Source organism: Clarias gariepinus, chromosome 11 (genome assembly GCF_024256425.1).
Source record: "Clarias gariepinus isolate MV-2021 ecotype Netherlands chromosome 11, CGAR_prim_01v2, whole genome shotgun sequence".
NCBI lineage: Eukaryota > Metazoa > Chordata > Actinopteri > Siluriformes > Clariidae > Clarias > Clarias gariepinus.
Genome location: NC_071110.1, coordinates 4,952,501 through 4,977,949, shown reverse-complemented (window position 1 = coordinate 4,977,949; position 25,449 = coordinate 4,952,501). Strand labels below are relative to the sequence as shown.

Sequence of the window (25,449 nt, the reverse complement as noted above, 5' to 3'; positions counted from 1 at the left end):
GTAACCTGTATTAATGGCATCTGTTTAAACTTATCAGTATAAAAGACACCTGTCCACAACCTTAAACAGTCACACTCCAAACTCCATCATGGCCAAGACCAAAGAGCTGTCAAAGGACACCAGAAACAAAAGTGTAGACCTGCACCAGGCTGGGAAGACTGAATCTGCAATAGGTTAGTAGCTTGGTGTAAAAAAAATCAACTGTGGGAGCAATTATTAGAAAATGGAAGACATACAAGACCACTCATAATCTCCCTCAATCTGGGGCTCCAGGCAAGATCTTACCCCATGGGATCAAAATGATCACAAGAACTGTGAGCAAAAATCCCAGAACCACACGGGGGGACCTAGTGAATGACCTGCAGAGAGCTGGGACCAAAGTAACAGTAACAGTAACACACTGCGTCGCCAGGGACTCAAATCCTGCAATGCCAGACGTGTCCCCCTGCTTAAGCCAGTACATGTCCAGGCCTATGTCCAAGTTTGTTTTGGATGATCCAGAAGAGAATTGGGAATATGTCATATGGTCAAATGAAACAAACTCAATTTGTCATGTTTGGAGAAGAAAAAATGCTGAGTTGCATCCAAAGAACACCATACCTACTATGAAGCATGGGGGTGGAAACATCATGCTTTGGGGCTGTTTTTCTGAAAAAGGACCAGGACAACTAATCCATGTAAAGGTAAGAATGAATGTGGCCATGTATCGTGAGATTTTGAGTGAAAACCTCCTTTCATCAGCAAGGGCATTGAAGATGAAACGTGGCTGCGTCTTTCAGCATGATAATGATCCCAAACACACTGTCTGGGCAACAAAGGAGTGGCTTTGTAAGAAGCATGTCAAGGTCCTGGAGTGGCCAGATCTCAACCCCATAGAAAATCTTTGGAGGGAGTTGAAAGTCCGTGTCGCCCAGCGACAGCCCCAAGACATTACTGCTCTAGAGGAGATCTGCATGGAGGAACAGGCCAAAATACCAGCAACAGTGTGTGAAAACCTTGTGAAGACTTACAGAAAACATTTGACCTCTGTCATTGCCAACAAACGGTATATAAAGTATTGAGATAAAATTTTGTTATTGACCAAATACTTATTTTCCACCATAATTTGCAAATAAATTCTTTAAAAAATTTACAATGTGATTTTCTGTATTTCTTTTTTCTTATTTTGTCTCTCATAGTTGAAAATTACAGGCCTGTCTCATCTTTTTAAGTGGGAAAACTTGCACAATTGGTGGCTGACTCAATACATTTTTGCCCCACTGTACATATTTCTGTGATCCTGATGTATTGATGTAACTTTTTGATTAAATTCAGACTCCCCAAAGAGACCTCTTATGCATACAGATCATCTCATCTGGATACTTGAAAAAAAAGACCTTAGAAAGGAGCGGTAATGACGAACATTTAGTCTCACACTCACATTTCCTCTGGCCAGGAAGAACCTCCTCCACTTTGTAGACAGACAGCCGGGCCACGCCCCCACAGAGAGACCCTTTCTCTCCTTTACAGTCCAGGTTACACTCCTCTTCTTTCATCCGAGCTCCAGCGATGCGGTTGCCGCAGTAACACTCGGACCCGTACTCCAGGCCTGCGTACTGGTACCCGCTGTGTAAATGAGCAACAGATAAATGAAAATCCACCCTTTTTCATCCTCCCAACTGTTTCTCCTGATATGTAATTAATCATGTTTAGTGTCTGAGATTTGCTTCTTTTGTTTTTGCAATGAATTGACAAGGCTACAGCTTAGTAGTTTAGCATCACACACTTGCCTTGAAATATAGCTAAAAATATAGCTGCCTTATTAATATTAATATCAGTAATAGTATATGTGTATGTATAAATGCCTTTATTACATACTAATATAATAAAATAACCATAGTAAAAACAATACAATGATTGTGTCCACCATTACTAACTTTAATTCAGAGAAAATTATCAAATAAGATTTTAAAAAATTATGTTTTATATCTGGAGTATTTCAAAAGCATTTTAGTGTAGAGACTAATTTCCATCCACTGTACTGGCACTGATGTCTATAGTTACGCCCATCCATTAATAAGGCTCCAAAGGTTTGTCCAAAGTAGATTTACTGTACAATCCATTATCAGTTACTATAACTAAAGTAGAAATGGATATAAATAGCAACTTTGATTCTTTGATTCACTTTTTTCTATTGCTACTAGGGATAGGAATGACCAGGGTCCACCTGATATGATATTATCATGATACCTATGTGCTGATTGGATGTGTATTGTAATATACAGTTAAACCTTGTATTGTGAGTAACTCGGTCTGCGAGCATTTTGCAAGACAAGCCAAATTTGTAAAATCAATTTTAACTTGATAAATGAGCAAGGTCTTGAAATACGAATACTGTAATACGTATACTCTTTGTCTGCCGAGCATTATGTGATCCCAAGCGAGCCAATGGTTCTTCTCTTGAGCGACTTCAGTGTCTCAGTGCGCGTGCGTTACTCGTATACTCAACATTCAAGCGCGCCTCTGCTGTTTACTATTACACTGTGAGCACGGGTCTGCACTTTGTGTCCAAGTGTATGGACTGTTCTTTAGTAACTGTACTGCAATAACGGCCTCCGGGAAAAAAAAAAAGAATTTTTAATTGGACTCCAAAGGAGGCAAAAGTAAGTGTCATTAGAGAGGTTCCCTGTTAAAGATTCCAGTTTCCAGAGTCTCTGACTGACTGTCAAAAAGCAATGATTCCGTTAGTGTGTGTGTGTGTGTAAAGGTTATCCTACTTAGTAGCCCCCTCGTCCTCCTGTTCTCCCGCTGGTCTCAATCACTACAGCTACGACTCTTTTCAAAGATAAAGTGCAGGTTAATTGTTTTATTTTTACTTTATATTTTGTATTAATATAATACTTTATATATTAATTGTATTTATATGAATATTTTTGGGTTGTGGAATGAATCATCTGAGTTTTCATTGTTTCTTTTGGGACAAATTCGCTTTGATATACAAGCATGCTTCCGGAATGAATTATGCTCATAATCCAAGGTTTAACTGTATAATGTTGATTTTGTTATAATTCTAAACAAACTTAGCAATATTATAAAAGATTGTGCCTGCCAATGTGTCAATCATTTAGAGCACATGACAACATTTTACCACCTCAAACACAAACATATAAACTGTAAATAAAAAATTACATCTAAAAAAATCACGGAATTTTTTTTTTTCCACCATACATACTGGCCACTGTTCAAGTGGAATTGAAGGAATAACATTTGCTATCACATCTACAGTGTGGAAAACATATTCTTGGTGAAAATAATGAGCATACTGAATATCCATTATTTGTGTTTATTTCTTCCAAATCTTTACATGACAGAAATAATATTTAAATTATCCTAATAAACAGACTTGCCAACCTGCCAAACAAATTGTATTTTAACATAACAGTACTCTGCTATGAGCGAGGCCACGAAAGGTTAACCATACAATGGGGGAAAAGCCATAACCATAATACTACTGTACAGTTGCTATATTTAATTACTTAATTTATTATTATTATTATTATTATTATTATTATTTTCATTACAAGAGGCATTTTAACATAACCTGCTATGAACTTTTATTTCCTAACAATAATGAATAAATAAATAAATAAATAAATAAACAAACAAGGGTGCTTTTGTATATTTGATGCTCAGAATTGGACTTTACCATTTAATTTACAAATAAACAGTTCAATGCTGCGTGTCAAAATACACAAAGAAGCACAAAAATTATGAAAATTACAAAGAAAGAGAGAGAGAGAGAGAGAGAGAGAGAGCAATGCACCAGAAAAAACAAAAATGTCAGCAAGGAGTGATGATTTATGTCACATCCTTAAGATCAGTTTATCCGAAATCATTTAATCCAAAAACTAACATTGAAATCTGCACTACTTTCACTCTTTTTTATGGTACAAGTGTAATGATTTCTGTGAGCGTCTGTAAAATTTACGGATCTTGTAGAAAACCCGTGCTCTCTCATAAAAGTTTATCCATTTAATGCCACATCCTTAACGCTGATAAAATGCTGTATACTGTTTAGGTTGAAAGCGAGATGCATTTTGCAGATTCGTTTATATTTTAGCTAAAAATATTACATTAAAAATTAGGTAAATTCATACACTAATACGTCTATGCTTTGAGGCTTTTCGTCCACCAATATGAGTCCTCTGAAAAAAAAAGAGGGCGCAAATTGATATAGAAATCTGGGATGACTGACAGTTGATTAGGTTTTGAACACTGATACTGTAATAACCGACCCCTGTGTGAAAGTTCAGCCCCTAGTATTATACCAAAAGCAAAGATTTTCTATATAATACTGTGTTTCCAAATGTGTGGTACTTTCCAAAAGTACCTACATAGTTCACATTAGCACTGTTTTGGGCTGTGACCTGGAATCATTTTCCTTCTCTTAAAGATGACACAAATTATACCTTATAAGCATACTGTATTCTTCATTCTAATTATACAGTTTGAACAAAAAATATTTGGACACCTGATTGTCACATCCAGATGAAACATACATTTGGTTCTATGGAACAGTATTCAGTTCAGTTCATGGTGTGTTAAAGTGGTAGTGGAAGAACTTGAAAGTCCAGAGCACCGAGCCCGGACTAAACTCAACCCAAGTGAATACCTTCTGGATGAACCGGAATTAGAGCCTCTTTAACATCCCGACATTAGTGCATAAGCTCAATAATGCTCCTGTAGCTGAACGAACTGGATCCCCACTGCCACACTTCAATATCTAACGGAAATCGGACAGCTGTTGCAGGAACAAGCTTGGAATGAAAAGTTCAGGGACAAAGGACAACATCTGGATGTGTGATGGTCGGTCGTCCACATACTTTTGGCCAATTTGATTTGGAAATGATATATTGAATAGACATAACATAATGAAATAGATTAATTTATAAGTATTTGTGGTGTTAATTATAATTATAAATTCTGTTAGTGCTTGTGTACTGATCAAACAGAACACAACTGAATTAAGTTAAGGCTTTATTTCTCACATATACACTACTGCACAGTAAAATTCTTTATTCTTCACATACTCTACCTTTTTAATTAATTTTTTTGCTAGTAGGCAGAGCGGAGAGTCCGCCATTATACGGCACCCTCGGATCAGGCAGGGTTGGGGGCCTTGCTCAAGGGCCCAACAGCGGCAACCTGGCAGAAATGGGGCTCGAACCGCCGACCTTCCAATCAGTAACTCAGAGCCTTAACACACTAAGCCACCACCGCCTCTAAATTATACTATACCGTGGTATTAATTCTGCATCATTCCTCCTTTGAGTTTGGCAGACCCGAATAAATAACATATGTACACAGTGATACAACTCACACTGTTTCTTGACCCGGTCTAGAGCCCTGCTATCCGAGGCTGATTAGCGATGCTCTTTTACAGCGCATCAACCTTTATTTCTCTCCGCAAGCCTGGAGTCTGGAGAGGGTTAACAGTTGGTTAACGGCCAGCTTGCTGCACTAAACATCTGTCTCGCTGGTTCTCTCTAGTATGGAGTGCAGCCCAAAGCATCTTTTTGTCGCGGCAGCTGTCTGTAGGACGCCACCTGGCCGACGAATCCACACGCGTAGCAATCTCTGTGCACACATCAACAAGCCTCTCGCATCATTCATGGGAACTGAGACGCGTGTCAGTGAACGCGGTGTAAAAAGTTAGTCTGTGACATCTCTGATATCCCTGTCTGGTCCAGCACTGTCAGAATGTGCAGTGGAAATTAGACTGAGCAACTGTTTCCTCATCCTCAGGTCGATAAGTGTCGTCGATACATTCCTATAGCAACCTAAACTGATCCTTGTCTGGCTTTATTCTTGTAAATGAACAATTCGATGGCAGACAGAAAACTCGCGAAAACTTGTTCTTTCTTTTTCCAATAAAGTTAATATCGATCACAGCAACATCATTTTAAACAAATCATTAATTTACAAAAACACAGATATCTACCACATTAAAAAATGATGTCATTCAGCTAGTGATCTCTGGTTTGTTTTTTGGGTAAACGATGATAGTTTGCTAAAACTTGACTTTGAGATAAATGACATTTTATTTTCATGACACTTAAAAAAAAAAAAAGTCACTCTCATGAAGTCGTTTTGGATTCTGAATCCTGACCTTCTAGATACAGCTACATACACCAGCCTCGGCTAACTGGTAGAGGATGAGCCGTCACATTTATTTATAATGATAATCTGTCTTTTGTCGAAAAATAAGTTGGACTCAAATTTAATGCATTTAAAGTTCTCTATAGTAACATAAAAAGTGTAGCTACAAATATGAAGTCAGCTCAGTCGATTCCACCAATTATCATCATTTACAGACTTCCAGGGCCGTACTCTAAATTTCTTTATGGATTTGCAGATTTCCTCTCAAACCTTGTCGTCTCTGTAGACAAAGTGGTAATTTCTGGAGACAAGTGTTAATATTCATTTTGAGAATGCAGACCCTGAAAACAGCCTTTATGTCCATACTAGGAGTAAATCAGTATGTAGTAGGACCCGCTCATAAAGCAGGTCACACTTTAGATTTAATAATATCCTTCGGATTAGGTAAAAGAAATATAATCATAATTTCACAGTCTACTACAGTTACTTTAGATCACTATCTTGTCCCGATTTAAGTAATAATGTACGCACAGCGTCACGCTACCACATTAAACATACATTCACATCAACTACCACACAGAGCTTTACCAGTAATCTCCCAGAGTTATCAACTGAACTAATTACATCACATCAGAACCTAGAATACTTTACTCCCCTTAAAGAAAGTGAACTAATTTCACTCATATGCTTGTGTCTTACGGTCTACCACGCCTACTTCGATCAAAGGATGCAGGCTGCTTGTCAGTACCATGTGTTATAAAAACTACAGCAGGGGGCGGAGCTTTTTCTTTTAAAGCCCCAAAGTTATAGAACAGTCTTCCAATTAATGTTCAGGACTCAGACACAGTCTCAGTGTTTAAGTCCATAAAATCTTATTATTTAGCCAAGAAGTTTTGTAAATAGATTTCCCTTGGGTAAAGGAGCAGATCCGGGGGACTCATGGATGTAGAGTATTACGGTCAACTGGTATGTGTAGATTTGATTGATACTACGTTCACATCTGACACAAACTTAAAGCAAACGTAAAGCTGCTTTGCGACAATGTCAGTTGTTAAAAGCACTACACAAATAAAATAAAATTGAATTGAATGAACAAGCCAAAGGTAACTACAGCAGCAAGGAAAAACCCTAAGACATGATGAGACCAAAGTGTGAAAACTTGTGGGAGCTTGTGGAAGGTGAAAGGTTATTCTACAGTATATACATAAAATTATTCATTTATTGTATTTTAGACATAGACAACAGTCAAAGCTAAACACTATGATTATTTATTTATTTATTGTTCTAAAATAAAACTTCATAAAAAGAGCCTGGTAAAAATATAAAATGCCTCTTGTAATTCAAAGTAAAAAATAAAATGAAATAAAATAAATAAATTTACTAAATGAACATAACTTTGTGGACACATAACAGTCATGCCAATATATGACCCATTTGATACCAAGTTTATTGTTGTATCATGTCTGGTTGCTGGCTGGTTGCAGTATTACAAAGAGGGCCTGGGAAATCACAGTCCAAATCCTATTTTTAAAATTAAGCAAAGATTGCTTGAAGTGGTAACAAGAACGGGACCCTCAGCCGGATTTTGACACCAGGATTTCAATGTTACCCCTAACATTTATTTGCCAGCAGGATGGATTTCAGAGTGGAGAAACCAGCTTGGATTGTGTTCATTAAAGTGCTTAAAGCAATGTTTTGGATTAAAACTCAATTCGGATAATTCTGAAGATATCAACCTGTGACTTGATATGATGGGTCACATACAAAATATGACTCTTTTTCAAACTGCACTTTAAAGCAAACAAAGCTAGTATATTTTTGCACGCTTTTGCTTTAAAAAAAAAAAAACCTTTAATGGAACTGGAAGAGGCTCAAACCTGTTCCAGCATGACAACATCACCACTTGAACAAGGCGAGCTAATGTTAAGACTGAGGCCTTGTTCACACAGGCGTTAAAATCGAGCGTTTTTTTTGCGTTCGTAGCGTCTGGTGAGCGCAGATCAAGCGGCGAGTGTTTTCTACACATAGGAGTCAATGAGAGTGTTCACACGGGCTTTGGTGACGTGTGTTTGTCCGGCTGCGCGTTTATACGGCATTAAAAAAACGTTGCATGCAGCTTTTTCTTGCCGTTCAAAACCCAATGAACGCAAGGAAACCGTTTCTAGTTCGCTTTCTGCTCGTTCATTTTACGCTTCGGAGGACCGGATATATCCCATGATCCTACTTGCTATACATAGGGAAATGCGGAAAAAGGCAAAATATAAAAAATTAATTGCTGAAAAACTTACGCGAAAATTTTCGCATTTCTTCATATACCACAAAAAAAAACTTCCTTAAATCCGACGTTGTGCAGTCAGAGAGTGAACCTGGTAGCGGCGGTAGAGGTTAACACACAAACTACAATTTGGGCTGCAGGCTGACGTTAGACAGAGACAAACCAACGCCGGTGTAGAAGTCAATCAAGCGCCACTACAAAACGCAACATAAACGTCTAGGACGTTCAGAGCACATTCTTTATACAAAAACTTAACGCCCGTGTGAACAAGGCCTGAAGCTGAAGAACACGAATGTCCTACACAGATCTCAACTTTACCACAGCTTTATCCTAAACTGCAACTCTTATAGAAGCTTCTAACACTTCTAACATGACCAGGTGTCCACAAACATTTGGTCATGTAGTCTAAAACAAACAAAAAAAAAAACGATTTATATCATATTATCATGTAACATTTATTTGTTTATTCATTTTGCCCTAATGATATGCCAACCGTTGTACCTGACTTTGTAAAAAATGGCAACTCGTATATGCCACGGCTGCTGATCTGAATTATTCAGCTGAGTGAACTTGATGAATCGGCCCTTACAGGTGGTGTGTGAACTGTCTGTTGTTGTTTTTTTCACTCTTGTTAGAGCTCATTAATTCCTAAAGTACTGCAACACTGACTCAGGCCAGGTGCGCGAACTGTTTTATACAAACTGCTTACTGCTTATGCATGCATAAAACTCATGCTTTACTTTAAAAATGACATTTAGCCAAAGCAAATGTATCCCGCTGGATTAAATCCCAGACTGACGATTTCTTCAAAGTGAACATAGTGTTTATGTACCAAACTAAGCCTTGACACTAACCGCTGAATTCTAGATAATGCATAAAATGTACTGTAACAACTGTTAATGCATTTTTTCCGCGTATGAATTATTTATGCTGCATAACAGTAAGTCTATAGACTGCAATTTTGTTCCAATACCTTTTAGGCCAGTCCCAACAAATTTCTTAGTGACTGGAGGTTAATTTAAATGAGATTTGACGTAGATGTTTGAGATTTGACGGCACTCAGTTTGAAATTTTGTTGAAGTATAGTTTAGGACTTAAATTACAGTATATGTCAATATTAAAGGTGTGGTATGAAAGGTTAGGTCTTTAAAATGTCTCAGCTGAAATACTACTCAGATCATGCATGATTGCTCTTCCTACATCCGGCTCCTTGGATTTCAATCAGTTTCACTACTTTTTCAAACAAACTGTTTCAGCATCTGTAGCTTTAAAATCATTTGCCTCTTTGACGAAGTGCATTTTCCTAGAATATCTGAATGCAGGAACCGTAAATGCTTCAAGCATTTGACACGTTTTCCATCTTTTTTCCTCCTACATTTCTGATGACTTATATAATAATAGAACAAAATTTATGTAAGAAAAACAATTTACGTTAACAATATTTAGCAACATAAATATTAACCGAGAGCTGAAGATGGCTAGTTTAGCCATTACCGCTTAGAAGCTAACTGCTTACCTTGCCCTCTTTAGAGCTTATGAACTTAATACTTCTATAGAGCTAAAGAGGCTAAAGTAGCTGTTAGCATGAAGTTGTTAACTACTAACTGCTAAATGCCAACCTAGCCCTTCTTAAGAGCTAAAGAATTATATTATCATTAGCAGTTAGATAGGAACACGAGAATGACTAAAATAAATTTTAAAAAGTGTATAAATTAATTGGATAAAATTGGGCTGTCCTGCACTCATTCAGCTTCTAAATCGAATCTGATTTCCATGCTGGAAGCCATCTTAAATGTCAGCATGAGAAAAGTCAGCCAAAACAAAATGAAAATCTACAAATCAGGTTTCGTGCTGCTTAACTTTCTATATATCTATCCCACGATGCGACTGCAAATGTCAACAAAGTGAGCCCTGACATATTGTGGGCTAATAAGCAAGGGCAATCCTCCCTCGCGTCACCTCGCCGCGTCTCCCTGGTGATCAGTTAACTCCAGGCTGATGAGCTAAAGCAGGTGTTGGCTCCATCACTGCAGACTTTAAAAACACCGAACACACATGCTCACTTACCCCCCGAGCTGAGCCTCTCTAAACGGCCCTGTTCTAAATCCCAAGGTTTTCAAATGTCATCGTCGCTGTACTGAAATTGGACAATGTAATATCTCAGACCAGATATTTAGCAAGCTCTAAAACACCTTATTTTGGCTGAAATGATGTTTTGTTGCTGCTCAGACAGAAATATGGGGTTGCTAGCGAAACTGGCTAACACAATACAGTCTCAGAGCTTTACAAAGTACTGACCCTTCTTATATCCACTTATTAACAAGACTAATTCCAACTTTAACTCACACTGTTTTGTTCTTTTCTTGTTTTTCTTTTTACTTTTCTATAAAATGCAGAAAGCACCTCAGGGCTATGAAAAAGCCTGGTGCATTAGTAAATGAGAAAAGTGTTTAAAAGGAACCCAGAGAATAAGTCTGCTAGAGGTATATTAATGATTAATCATCAATCAGTTAACTGCTTTTTTTTTTTTTTTTTTAGAATTTAATCCATTAAATCAATATGAACGGAACCTATGATCAAAATGGAATACAGAAATGTGTAAAAACTTTGGGTACCTCTCTGTGCATGTGTCTTGACATAGAGTGCTGGTCATTTTGCGGAAATCGTAGAACACCATTCCCTTCAGGGTTCGGTCCTTAGCATCGTCCATAAAACATCCGATGTAGGTTCCTTGATAGAAGACACAAGCATTGATGATGCATATCTTTTCCGCAATAATTTTGCAGTTCTTTTGTTATTATTTATAAGCTTGCTTAAATAAGTAAACAGAATTAATTAAGGATCAATGTCAAATGTAACACTGAGTTCCTCTCTATTTGTGTACGTTGATTTATGAACTAAAAATCAGTCATAAATTACCCATGGTTTTGGATTTTGTATTAACAACACTTGCTTACATGGAATGGAGGTAAAACAAAGATTGCAATAAATATTCCAGTAACGCAGCTCAGCCACATCGGCTACCATAAACACACACTTACTTTTCCTATTTTTATGGAGACTTTTGTTTCAATTAAATAGTCTTATTGTTTTGCATTACTTTCTTTTAAGTTGTTAATATGAATCTAGGCGGTTTCACAACTATTAATAAATCGGTACGTCTAATTGAAGTCATAATCTGTATAAATTACTGCCTCCTTAAGTACTGAGTTAAATATAAAAGTAAATTAACTCAGACCGACTCATCAGAAGAGCAAGGTTTTTCAGAACTAACTAGATTCCCAGGTCTAATAGCTTTCTTGTCTGAATGCTACTTTATGATTTAAAGATAGTTTTGATTGTATGGAGTGTAATCAGTAATTAAAAAGATCCCAACATCGATCCAAACGTACCTTTGTGCCTGACTTTCCTCTTCGGAGTCACCCGCTCAACCCTGTTCGCCTCCTGTTCGGACATCAGGCTATGGAACCAACGCCGCCGAAGATGCCGGATCTCTTGGTTACGTGTTACGAGCCATTGTGCTTCTCTGCCATCATCTGGCTCACCAACCTGGTAGGTTTTTCTACCCAACCGTGAAGCCACCATGCCATGCCCGGTCCTGAGAGCAGGAGCCTCGAGTGCTCGTGGGGGTGAAGGCAGCGAGGGTGGAGGGAGCAGGCTACCTCGCTGAGAAACCACCAGTCCTGATCTCTGCAGCAACAGGACACTACCTGCCATGATGTAGGCCACGCCCAGGAAGAGGAAAAACAACTGAGTCCGCCGCAAGAAGCGCTGAAGTCTGTAGAAAGGCTTGGCCATTTTTGCCTCAGGTGCAGAATGTCATCGCAACCTTTAATACTTCCTTCAGGAAAAGCTATTTACATCCTCATGACTCGGATTCTGTTACGCTCAGTCGCGTAGTATTTCAGTAAGAAAGCGTGCTCCATTGCTTGTTGTCGTCCTTAGACGCAGAGAAAACCTCGGTGAGCCTGAAGTGAAAATAGAACACAGTAAGATACAGGCCGCGGCACATTGTTCTCTTTATTGTATCCTGGGTGATAAAGAAAAGGAAGGTTGGAAAGCAGAGGGGAAATTATGGATCAGGTGTGCGGAGGGTCTCACTGGTTATATGTCTCCATTAAAGACATGGGAAGTCTTCTCGGCTGAGCTGACACCTCTACTCCTCTTCCCTCTCCTTCTTTATACCCTTATCTGACACAGATACAGCCCACTGGTGTCAACCTAACACAGCCGAATTGGGTCTCTATTACTTTCCAGGATTTAATCGAAAGATGGTGTTTATAGCGCTACATAAAACCTACATAAACCCTTTCTTTTCTGTGAAGCTTCCGTTCTCAAATCCATAAACTAAATTTAATATATGAATGTAATATTAACGAATAGTAATAAATAGTGCAAGTGTCTACAGTATATTTTGTCATAGGTTTTATTCCTTATGAGACTTATTGCAAGGAATTAATCATGCTGTTGTGAGAAATAATGAACAACGGTGTGGCATGGTGAAGAATGAGAAGTGAACAATTGAACGTTGAATATTTTCCTACAACAAAAATTGTACATGTGGTGTAAAATCATATCTCTAGAAAAAAATCTGGTATTTGAAAGGATATCACAAACACCATAAAAATTTTTTCTGCTTTTTTTCCTAAATTTCAGACTTTAATCTCAGAATTCTGACTTGACTTTCATCCTAAAAATGTTTTTTTTTTTAACCTAAGCCTGAGAATTCTAAGATTAAAGGCACAATTCTGAAATTAAAAGCAGAACTAATTATCTTTTTATGGTGGCCCGAATCCTCTTTCATAAAAACTGACAAGTACTATTGCAAAAGTAGCCTAATATTTTCTGGAATTAGCTTTTATGTGGGTTAATATATGGTCTTATGAATTGCTTATGGAGGTGTCCTAGGACTATCAACATTGCTCTTAAGAAAAGACATGTTGATGGAAAGTTGATGTTCCATAATATTATAAGACTTCAAAGTAATAAATGAATTTAAGAGAAAAATGTAAATTATCTTTATATCATACTATTTACAATACATAACCGGAGCCGGGCCAGACACTGAGAAAGTGATTCGTCAGATGGTATTTTTCATTTCACAAACATACTTGCGCAGCAATTCTCACTACTTGATCAGCCTATTATTTCCACTCCAAAGGAAAATGCTGATTCGTGCTTATGAACTCTGAAAAAAACAAAGTGTAAAGAGGCTAATTGAAGTTTGCGGGCGGGCCGTACTCCTGCCAGTCGCCAGAGCTGAGCTTTGCACAACTCGCTCGGCCCGTTTCATTTGAAATCCATCTGCCGAGACCTCGGTGGAGGCAAACACAAACCGCGCCCTGTTATGAATAATTTTTAAGCGTTAACAGGATAATCAGTCGGCTGCCTGTGAATATGAATGTGGGTTTAATCTGGAGTGCAGGATGTAAAAATCAAAGCACGCCACTTCATACAAAATGCCTGGGAACCTTATTCGTCCCACATTCCACGCATGCTCTTCGTCATCCAAGCTTTTCACAAAGACACATTCACTCGGATACACTCGGTACATTCACGCAGAAATACTGGGATGCTATTTGTTGTTGGTTTGTGTTTTATACAGTAATTTCTAGGAGGGAAAGAAAAAAATGTCACATTTAATACGACTTCAACATATATATGATAAGGCGGTGACCCAATGGGATGCGGACTAGCCCTCAGGTCATCGGTGTGTAACTCAAGACTCCTTAAGAGGTCTTTATACTCAAGTCGACTTTGGTATGAAGATCTTAAGCTGCTGACACACTAATGACGATTGATTCATACCATGCCCCAGTGCCAATGCTTGCCTTTCCCCTCTCTCAACATTCGTGCCATTTATGAGACGGTGCTGATGATGTCACGTCCACATCCATATTTAGGTAAGATTGGTTATCATGTGCACTGTACTGTGCTCGAGACGACATATTGAGCACGCTCATCCATGCTCAGGCACAGTAAGCCATGAACAGTGTAAACATACTGGAGTTTAGGATCAAGCGTACCTGAATCCGTTAGTCCTGAAGACATCACTAGTTCTGAAGATGACCTGTATCCACTGGAAACAATCAGGTTTGGCCGTGAGCACCAACAAACAGCATAAGCTTGTTTATTCACAAAGTGTAAAGAGGCTAATTGAAGTTTGCGGGCGGGCCGTACTCCTGCCAGTTTTCCATAGTAGTGAGAAATATTGTGGACGTGTAGAAGTATTGAAGATGTTAATGCAAACATTGAACATGGCATCCCGGTATGCATACAGTGAAGCTCGGACTCTAAAACTGTAAATAGTGATCTATATATCTATAATATCTATAAGGTCTATAATAATGAACATTACATATAACTTTGATTCGACGCAGATGGTTCGAGTACTGGTAAAGCGCCGAAGCAAGGGCTAAATCCCACTGCACCGATATGATCCGGCAGTTTAACAGCATTATAGGATAATATAGAAAACCATTCACTAAAAAAAGTCAACTTTTATATGACTCGCATCTTAATTATAAAGATAAATATGCCACTCGTTCTGGGGGGAATTTTTTTCCTGTTTTTATTTTAAGACAGTGATTGAAAATCTTCCCCAGGCAAAATCCGCATCTCCACAGCGCTGTTTAAAAAGCCAGTTCCGCTAACTAATCCCCTGCTTTTGTCCCTATAACCTCTTGTCCCTTGTCCTGGACCCAGTTTTGGCGAGTGGCCCAGATCTGCATAAAGGCAGAGGATGCAGCAGCGGGCATTTTTTGCCAGCACCAGGGGAAACCATCGACGAGATCCTGCTGAGAATGTCAATCAGCTCGGAGCCTCATTATTCCACAGCCGGTGCAGAGTGAGTGACTGGTGGCTGCTGGATTTCTTTCTTTATGAAGCATTCTGTAGCTCCTGATTACTCAATTCTTTCAGTAATAAAGACTGGAACAGCCTGTATGCCATAAAATGGTAGACTGCACACTTTTTGGAGCATTATATTTGGTGTGATAAGTTACTGCCTCAGACGTAATTGTTTTCCAATAATACAGCATCCAGAAATGTTCATACACCAGAGCAATTTGCTACTTATTACAATAATTGAATTTTATTTATTAACAAACAAAATGTAATCCTTTTATCTCTTTTATTTTGTAAGTTACATTTAATATCGTGGAACGTCCATAGGGAGTTGTTCCCTCACCAGACTCTATTTCTTGAATGTTATAATTAAAGAAAAAAAAAAAAAAAAAAACACTAATATGCAGAAACCTTCACATCATCATGTCAGCTAGCATTTTTCATTTCAGAATGAAAATGTCCTTACGCTGCATTTCTTAGTACTTTTATAAGTGCATTATTTCTAGTCCAAAGAAAAACAAAACTTGGTTACACATTAAAAAAAAAAAAAAAAAAAAAACAGACAAGCCTCACAAAGGGAAATGAAACTTTTTTTAAGGTTGAGATGAGATTGAGACAGAATGCAATTTATAAAAAACACCAGTCTGCACAATATCGAAGCCTAAAATCTCATACAAAGTTCTTTTTGTTAGTTGAGTAACTTTATATTTGACTTGTTTTAAAAGTTAAAGATTAAATGTAACTGTAGCCAGAGGCTAGTTTAGCTTGAATTACTTAAAGGTTAAACAGAGAAATTACAGGAACAAAGTGCAGCACTTTTGTTTTTTAATCTTTACTTTCCATATTAAAAAAAATATTCATTTCTGATTTAAGTCAGTAGGTTACACTTTACATTAGGGTTCCTTTAACTGCATTATTTAACACATTATCTAAGCAGATATCAACTTTGGCATTAATGCAGCAACAATAACACATTTTCTCCCCAGTGCTGTAAATCCCAAGTCAGAGAATACCATGTGTTTGTGTCGTGGTTTTCTGTTCTAGTTCTCTCCTGACTGAGTAATCTGATTGTATGCGAGGCATTTCACAAGCGCATAATAGCATAATAGACATCCAACTACAGTATATGTATCACTCCGCATCACAGATGTTCTATCAACCGTCAATTACACTGTTGGTCTCAGCATTACTGTCCGCAGTACTGGAACGAGGTGGGAGCAGCTGCCTGCCAAAACCACATTCAAAACCATCACACCTACACTTTCAGCAAGAATTCCAACAAAGCTAACGGGCTTCTAACACAAGGTTGAATCCCAAATCCCTCTTTAACCCCTGATCAGGGGCACTGCTTGGTGTGTGGTACAGGGGATTTTACACCCTACATAGCGCACTGGCTTTACCATTTCACCAAACTCGGAAGTTAGATGATATTCTAAAGCAAAATCAGTGAAAATATTTCATAAATTTTTCAGGACTGTCCACAACCTCAATTGTTATTTTCCTCATCTTTTGGGCCGATAGTACAAATTTAAAACTATTTTTACCCTGTTAATTACTCTGCCAGTCACCGGTCATGGTTAGTTCTGCCAGTCGCAGAAGAATATGTGCTGGTGGAGCAAAGTAACTGGTTAAATAAACAAACAAATTATAATCTGCTTTTTGTAGAACTGTTGTATAAAAGCGATATCACATGAGTGGGAGTGCTGTTGTACTGAACATCAGCATGTGTATATATATGTGTCTTTGTCAGTTGCAAATTCTTGTCATGCTTTGATTTTTTTTTGGATTCACCAAATAAAAGGCATAACTAATGACTTGTGTACATTCTTATTAGAACTAAAATAATAATAAAAGGAGGGTGAAAATGGAGGATCCATTTTTAACGAAAGTACCTAGATCAGTTTAAGGGAAAAAATTATTGTTAAATGTGAAAAAAAAAAAAAATGTAAGAAAAATGTACACTTAAGTTGGATTTGCAAGTTGAACAATAAATAAATAAATAAATATATATATATATATATATATACACACACACACACACACACACACCAACGTTCAAAAGTTTTAGATCACATGAAAATTTCTTTGTTTTTGTTTAGTGATTTATTTTCTACATTCTACAACAATACTGGGGATTTCAAAACTATAAAATAACACATATGGAATTAGGTAATTATGTAACAACAATAAAAACAACAGTTAGTTGTTAGTTTAAGACACAGAGGTCAGCCTTTCTGTAACAGTTCTTGCAAGAACAGTATTGTCAAGTGCATTTGCAAAATCCGTCAAGCACCATAATGAAACTGGCTCTCATGAAGGCCGTCCCAGGAGGGCGAGACCAAAACCTACCCCTGCCTGAAAAATGACCAATTACAATAACAGCACCTCAGATTAGAGGCGTTATGAAGTCTTTACAGAGCAGAAGTAGCAGAAACATCTCACCATTAACTGTTCAAAGGAGATTAATGCATTTTTTGGATCCCTTCAGCATTCCTTTACAATGTAGAAAGAAATCAAAATCATGAACCATCATGGAGTTAGAAAGTGTTCTAAAACTTTTGAACGGTAGTGTGTATACAGTATATATATATATGGTTTATGTTAATAAGGCACATTTTACAATTATTTATTTGTAAAAGCTGCATAAGTCCAAAATTATTTTTGGAAATGTTTTTTATCTGTAGGGAAAAAGGTAATTAAAAGTTTAATAGTACTGTTCTTATATAGCAAGTTATCATAAATTTTAACAACAATAAATAAAAGTCATTTTACCTAAAATAAATTAAAATTAATTATTAATTGATTAATAATAATAAATTATTATTTTTGAGCAATGTGTGTGTGTTCTCATAATTTTAAACAATGCTAATAGGCAAACTTGCATATGACCGACAGGCTCAGTTGCACATTTAATACATTTTAGTTTATATTTTCTAAAATCAAGAATCCTTAGACTGCTTTTCAACAGGTTCACTTTTATCCTGATATAAGGAAAGGAATAAAAGGCAAGCCGATTAGGGTGTGGTATCCGACTTGAAAGCTTTAATCCCATACTCCAATCTGTCGCTCAATGGCTTCGAAAACCCACTCAGGTTGAAAAAGCCAGCGTTCCGTTTCAGACAGCGTCTCTCTATGCAGCTGCATAAATCCAGGTGTTCAGGAAGCGAGGGCTGCTTGGAATTATAAACGAGCTGCTTCTTCCACATACACAGACCCATTTCTATCAAAATGAGCCATAGGGGTTGCTAGTGACGTTAATTAAACTATGGCCTAGATTAGAAAGTTACTTATTTCATTAGATATTATAATTACTGGATACATTCTTCATCACAGCTCGATCGTCTCTCTAAATAACTGCATTATTCTCCACTTTGTACTGTAGGCATACACTATTATTGGTTTACTGGGTAAATGATAGTGCTGCCGGATTACAGCTCCCGGGCCCTGGGTTCGATCCTACGGCTCATTACCGTCTGTCTGCAGTTTCCTGTTTTCCTATGTGGGTTCCTCGGGGTTCTCTGGTTTCCTCCCACATCCCAAAAACATACCAGTAAAATATTTTTATTGTGGTTAATTTTCCGCCCAATGTTCAAAAGGTGGACTCTGGATCCATTGTGACCCTGACCCAGATAAAGTGCTTACTGAATGAAAAATCAATCAACAAAGAAATACATAATAACAATTAGATCAATAAATTATGTATTTTGCTAACTATCAGTTACATTTACTTCATTTAGGGCGACTTGCACAAATATCCATTAAAAGCATAACTGAAAAGCTCTGTGTCCTTCACACGCAGCCACTCTTTTAATGCATCATATTGATTTGTGGAGTAATTAATCTCACATAACATGCTTTCCTGTAAGGAAAACATTCGCACAGTTTGAACAACAAGCTGACCAAGCACTCATCTACGCCAATTTAGGCTTACTTCCAAGTGTTTAAAATGGAATCTATGAAAATTCACTGCTCAGTAAAAGCAGCGTCTTTTAAATAAAGATGCGTTCTCATCAACCGGTGTCTTCCGTGTAAACCTATTATATGTCTCGACAGGACAAACTGCACCTCTAATTGCATATTGTTAAGGAGCTCGGCATCAAATCCTTTCTGTAGTTAGTCCTTTTTTTTTTCTTTTCTTTTTTAAGGAGACATGCTTTGTAAAAACTTACCTGGACATCTAAAACAATGAACACTTTCTTTGCTCCACTTTGCATCTCGCCATGGGGACAAACAGACGAGAGGTGACAGAGGACATATGGTGACCCCATTCTGTCTCTTTAAACTCGAGAAAATTGGCCTCCATTGTTATTTAAACAAAAGTTTTCAGATTAAAACAGGCGGCTTTGCATTTATCCGTTAGCTATAGGCTTTTTCTATTTAAAACACATTTAAAGCAATGGAAGGATCATCATTTAACTTCAGTCCAAGTACTGCAAGATAAGACTCACAGAATACAGGAACTGCGCCATTACAAACCATGACAAAACAACAAATCATTATGGTCATGGTTTATATATACGTGTGGTTCCTTATCTTGGAAGTTATTATTTAGTCTTTAATTATAGACAAAAGCCCAAGGCTTTGCAATTCAAAGTAAGTTTTAAGTCTTGGCATTCAGATCCCAAGATTAGAGATAGACAGATTGACTGGGTCAATATTTGCCATATTTAATAATAATTAACAGGCAGGTGTTTTTCTTGATTAGATTAGATAAGATTAGATTCAACTTTATTGTCACTACATGCAGGTACAAGGCAACACAAAACAGTTAGCATCTAACCAGAAGTGCGTTTTTAAAGTGCAGAATAATTTGCATGTGTAAACAGTATACAGTGAGGGAGGTAAATACAATGAGTGGAAATGAGCAAATAATTATAGGTGGTGCAATAAGGAAGGTATTGTATACTATGATAAAGAAATTGCATATGTAAACAGTATGCAGAGAAAGAGTTATGTACAATAAATGCAATGAGTTTAGGTGTATGCAATAAGGAAGATATTGTATACTATGATGAACAATTTGCATATGTAAACTGTACACATACATTTGTAAAGGGTTATACTGTATATATACAGAAGGTGTTATATAGACTGAGTGCAATGAAGGAAGATATACAGTATAGTATGATAAAATAGTATGCATATGTAAATAATAATTTCATGTAGAATGAGTGTGATGATTATTAATAATTGCCATAAAGGAACATATTGTATACCATGGTTTTGATGTTGCAGTTAAGAAGGTTATATACATGTGTGCAACTTGTTATTGAGAGTGGAATGAGGTAGGTTGTTTAATACAATATACAATACGTGCAGGACCTTTTCTTAGTTCCTAAATAACATACTGTATGTCTGGAAGGAAACGTGACATTACTTGTAATATTTATCTCAATACTTTAAAGATGACCTATTTTAATAATCTAAAGATGTTTAGTTTTGAAGCACTAGCATCTCTGTTGTAAAAATGCTAGCTAATATTAGGTGCTAGTTAAATGCACTCGTTAGCTTAGATTTTTCAGTTGCAACTATAATATTTTGTAGATTATGACCATATTTATGTTTTATCCAGGCCCAACCTCCAATTCTGAAAAAATTAAGCTAACGGAAATGCCAAAACATGCTGTTCCTCAACTGTCCACTAGGGGGGCTCAAAAAGTAAGTCAATCCCCATAGACTCCATGTTAAAATTTGTATACAATTAATAATAATTAACATGTAACAACTGTAAGAGGGTTAATTTTATGTAACTCATCAGTTTAAATTATATTCAGCCAAAAACATTATGCAGGATTAGAGTCATGACAAATTTGCATGACCGATCCATTGCAAACTGTTACAGTAGCTGTTCTGCTATTCATCACTTTAGCTTACCAGCTAACTGAAATTTGTGTAGAGTTTCTTGCACTAGAAATGTAGGAGTAGGGCATGGATGATGCAGTTCAATTAAACGCATTAGCATACAAATTAACGATAGCCACATTTTGGAATCATAGAATTTTAACTTCTCTACTACCCTACTCTAAAGCTAACCGCACTAGATTATACTAGACTACTACATTTATACCTCCCATTTGTTCATTTATAGATTATTCGTTGTTAAGGCGAGGTCAGCTTCTGCCAAGATGGCGACAGATAAGCTCTCAATGATTCAAAACTGCTCTTCAGAAAACCTATGGGTGACGTCTCTGAGAGTTTGTGCAGCTCTTTTTATACAGCCTAGCGTTTTTACAGTTTTTATTTTAGTTGTACTGTGCTGCCATCTGAAACTAAAAGAGCTGCTTCCTGGGTGGTTACTGAAGAGAGCTGTTAGGTGTCTGTCGGGCTAGCAAGCGCAGAATAGTATTGGATTATAATATGCATTTGGAATAATAGAATTATAGTATAAAAAAACAATAAGAAAATACTAACCTTGTATATTTTTTGTAATAATCACTGTCTTAAATATTTTAAGTTTATTTAAGTTATGCAATTTTGTGTATCATATATTACTAATAAACTGTATTTTATATATAATAAAAAATAAAATCGGCCAAGCATTTTGGCAAAAGAAATTATAATAAATAAAGAAAAAAACGATATCCTATATCATCCATCAGAAAAGATCACCACAGACATCAGCCATAGAAAAAAACATACAGGTTGACCAATAATCAAGACTAATAAATCTTTAAAGTTTCTGTTACGGATGCCAGTGTAGGTAAGGAGAAGTTAATGAACATACTAGGGAAAGGATACACAATATGATAGCAATGCCCAGAGCTGTTATTTAGGCAAGGGTCAGGCAAATTTTAATGGGAAATAAACTGGAATAAGTGAGAATAAGGATACAGAAACATAAGGCTAGAAGGTCAATGATACGAGAAAGGCTTGTTAATGACCAGTATGAAAACATTTTTGTGGTCTTTGTGTTGTAAAGTTCTTATTTATGGTGGGTCTAGTAAATGATGCTCGGTGTGTTTAGTAGATAGTCAGGTGATTGTGTAGAAGTTGGGAGTGCAGTTCATTTCAGTCATGTGTGTATGCTGTGAACTGGAGATCAAGAGTACTGAAGTTCAAGCGTGGCAGTCTAGATCTGACTCCCAAAGTTTCAAGTCCTAAACAAATCTAATTTGATCTTTGGTATAACTTAGAGCCAATAATTAGCATAATACATTTATAGAGATCTCTATCTTGGCAATTTTTTTACTCAAGACAATTCTAGGGGTACTTGAGAGACAAACTATGCCTATTAAAATTTAATATTTTATTTTAATTTTACGAGTTACGGTTTAATATATCCTCTTACACAAAACACATCTATTCCTACATGTTATGTCTCTCTCCTGGGATTCAACTTCAGTTGCCTAACAAAATTTGAAGTTCTACATGGTGCAACTCTTTCATTGTTGCAAAGAGCAGAGATGTTCAAGAGGTAAGGCTACTCTCTTAGGGAGCTAACTCGAGTTCAAGTCATGTGACAGGAATCCGTACCATGGCAATTACCAATAATCTCAATGCTAATCAAACCTTAAATAACTTAAACAAAGTTGTGAAAAACAATGCACAACTTTAAATTCTTTAAACTATACAAAATTCGGGAAGTTCTATTTTTTCCAATTATAGGCTAACATACACTATGTTGTCAAAAGTTTGTGGACACATGACACACACAGGTAGTCTGCAACTTACGAATGAGTTCTGTTCTCAGAGCATGTCCATAAGTCCAATTTGTTCTTAAGTCAGATAAATTGAGTCTTATTCGAATTTAAATCACGCGGGGGATTCCGGGATCGTTTTCGAAGCTGTTTTCCACTGTATTGGACTGTGAACTCTGTTTTGTTAAGCATTTTTCGAAATTATAATTATCCACAAGAAGGACAGATTTACAGGACTGATTAATTGAAACCGGTGAGGACGACTTATTTCTCCCGCACCAAAACACGCACACATATACAATATACCTGACTTAAGACATTTTATACATTCACTTACACACTGAAAATATTGTGATCTGCGATTGAACTGAAAGTAGAACCATGGTCTGTTCATAACGTTTGTAAGTCGGGACTACCAGTACCTGGTAATTTTTCCAAACTTTTGCTTACAAAGTTGGAGCAACACAATTGTATACAAAGGATCTGCATGCTGGAAAATGATGTACAATTTACCTTCACTGGAATTACAAAACCCAAACCTTCTTGCAGCATAACAATTCCCTTTTGCACAAAGCTTCGGGGAGACATGAGGTAGAAGAACTTGATAATGCTGCACAAAGACCTGACTGAACTCAACTACCTTTGGGACGAACTGGACCGGGAGCTTCCTCAACATCCTGATATCAGTTTCTGAGTTTACTAGTGCTCTTGTAGAAGAAAGAACAGGAATCCCAGCAGCCATGCTTCAAAATGTAGTAGGAAGCCTCCCCAGAAGAGTGAAGTGGAGTGCATTATAAAACCAAACCAGGAGTAAATTTGGAATGCAATGTTCAGCAAGAACATACGGTCATGGTCAGGTCTCCGTATACTTAAATGTATAGTGCACCATTATGCAAATGTCAATAATTAAGCCTAATAATTAATAGTTTGCACATTTCTTCTTACTCCATCAATGAGACCTTGGAAAGTTATTGCTAGATTTTAGATCCTGTTACATTTAGTATCCTCATATCAGTGCCCTTCGCCAGATGTTACGATTTCTGTACTACAGTGAGCCATTTTCTATCTCAAAGGTCTACATTCAGAGTGAAGTGTACAGCTGTTTATGTGCAGAAGAGTAAACACAGCCCTCACACCTGACCCATATCAAACGCGCTCCACTTCACCGGGTCAAAGCCGACATTTACAGCCCCTTTAAGGCACACTGAGAGTGAAAGGCAACGGATTGTCCTTTTTTGGGGGATTTGTCTGCATTCACTTATTTATACTTTGTGTTGCTTGAGCTGCATTTGCATTTTACAGATTTACTGCACGATCGTAAACAAGCCACGACAACTAAAACCCGCTCGATAAATTCCTGCTAAAATGACGGCAAACACCGTGGCTTTATTGAGCACTAAATTCGAACGGGAGTCTGTGCGAAGCTGGGAGAAGTGGTGCAGCAGTGGCTGCGCAGGATAATGAGAGAGAGCTACAAACACACCTGCAAAAGGACGCATCTCGGCTTGCACACATATGCGCGCGCGCACACAAACAAATGAGGCTGTGCGTAGATATGATTATAATTCAATTGCACTGCATACTCAGTGGAAATTTTTAGCATCTGCTTGCTTAGCTGTGAGAATAAAAAACAAAAATGGAAAGAAAGCGTCTTCTGAGTTTTAGAGGGAACTCAAATTAATGACATTAATAACACAGACACTAATTGAAACGTATGTCCAAATTAAAAAATCTCTACAAGAGATGTTCAAGTCAAACTTGGGCTTTTAACTGTGCAGAATAACAGAACACAGTTCTGACAGTTCTGACTCTTTTTTTTTCCCTATATAACCCCCGGCTACACTAATGCACTTATCCCAGTGTTTCACTAGTGCTTGGCTACCAACAAGGCTTAAAAAAAAAATTATCCCCGCGCGTAGGCTAATTGGTGTTCTCTAATAACATATAATAACAATAATAATGGTGCAATAACATCATTTAAAATTGTGTGCAATATTACTCAATTCATTGTTGTGCTCAATTATTGTGCCCTTCATTGCAATAGTAACTGTGCAATAACTTTTTTAACTGCAATCAATCAAATATTAACCTTGTGCAATCTGTTGGACCTAGTGCAATTTGTTTGAGTGCAACTATTGTATTGTTTTTTTCTTTTTCACTGGGATAAGTGTATTAGTGTAGCAGGGGATTATATAGTGAAATAAAGGGAATGTTTTTACTATCATAACTTTTGTTTGTTTTTCTGTGCAATCAAAAGTCCTGGTTTGACTTGAACAAACAGTAAATAAAAATAGTACATTTTAGTAAACATCGATAGTAAATCAAACAAAATCATTGTATATGTTGAGTTTAGTGTTAGTCACTGCTTTCTTCGTATCATTTCTTCTCATGCATTCGGGGCTTACTTTATAGGGACAACTGTGAGAAATCACTCGTGATTAACACCGCACAGTGCGGCACTTAAAAGTGACTCATTGACACTATTCAATGAATGTATTTTTTTTGGAAAAAAACAGCACTCATACAAATGAGCTCATTCGCATAAAGCCTTTC

At 37.1% G+C, this 25,449-nt stretch overlaps 1 protein-coding gene across 1 annotated transcript in view; it reads right to left on the bottom strand.

Moving 5' to 3' along the window:
* Window positions 1-25,449, bottom strand: part of LOC128532726 (WSC domain-containing protein 1) — a 39,631-nt gene that overhangs the window by 11,873 nt on the left and 2,309 nt on the right. Inside the window, exons 2-4 of the mRNA XM_053506826.1 lie at window positions 11,806-12,381; window positions 11,029-11,143; window positions 1,421-1,605 (exon numbers count right to left, since the gene is read on the bottom strand). Coding sequence (XP_053362801.1) covers window positions 1,421-1,605; window positions 11,029-11,143; window positions 11,806-12,211 — 706 coding nt within the window. The 5' untranslated portion in view covers window positions 12,212-12,381. The remainder of the gene's footprint in view (window positions 1-1,420; window positions 1,606-11,028; window positions 11,144-11,805; window positions 12,382-25,449) is intronic.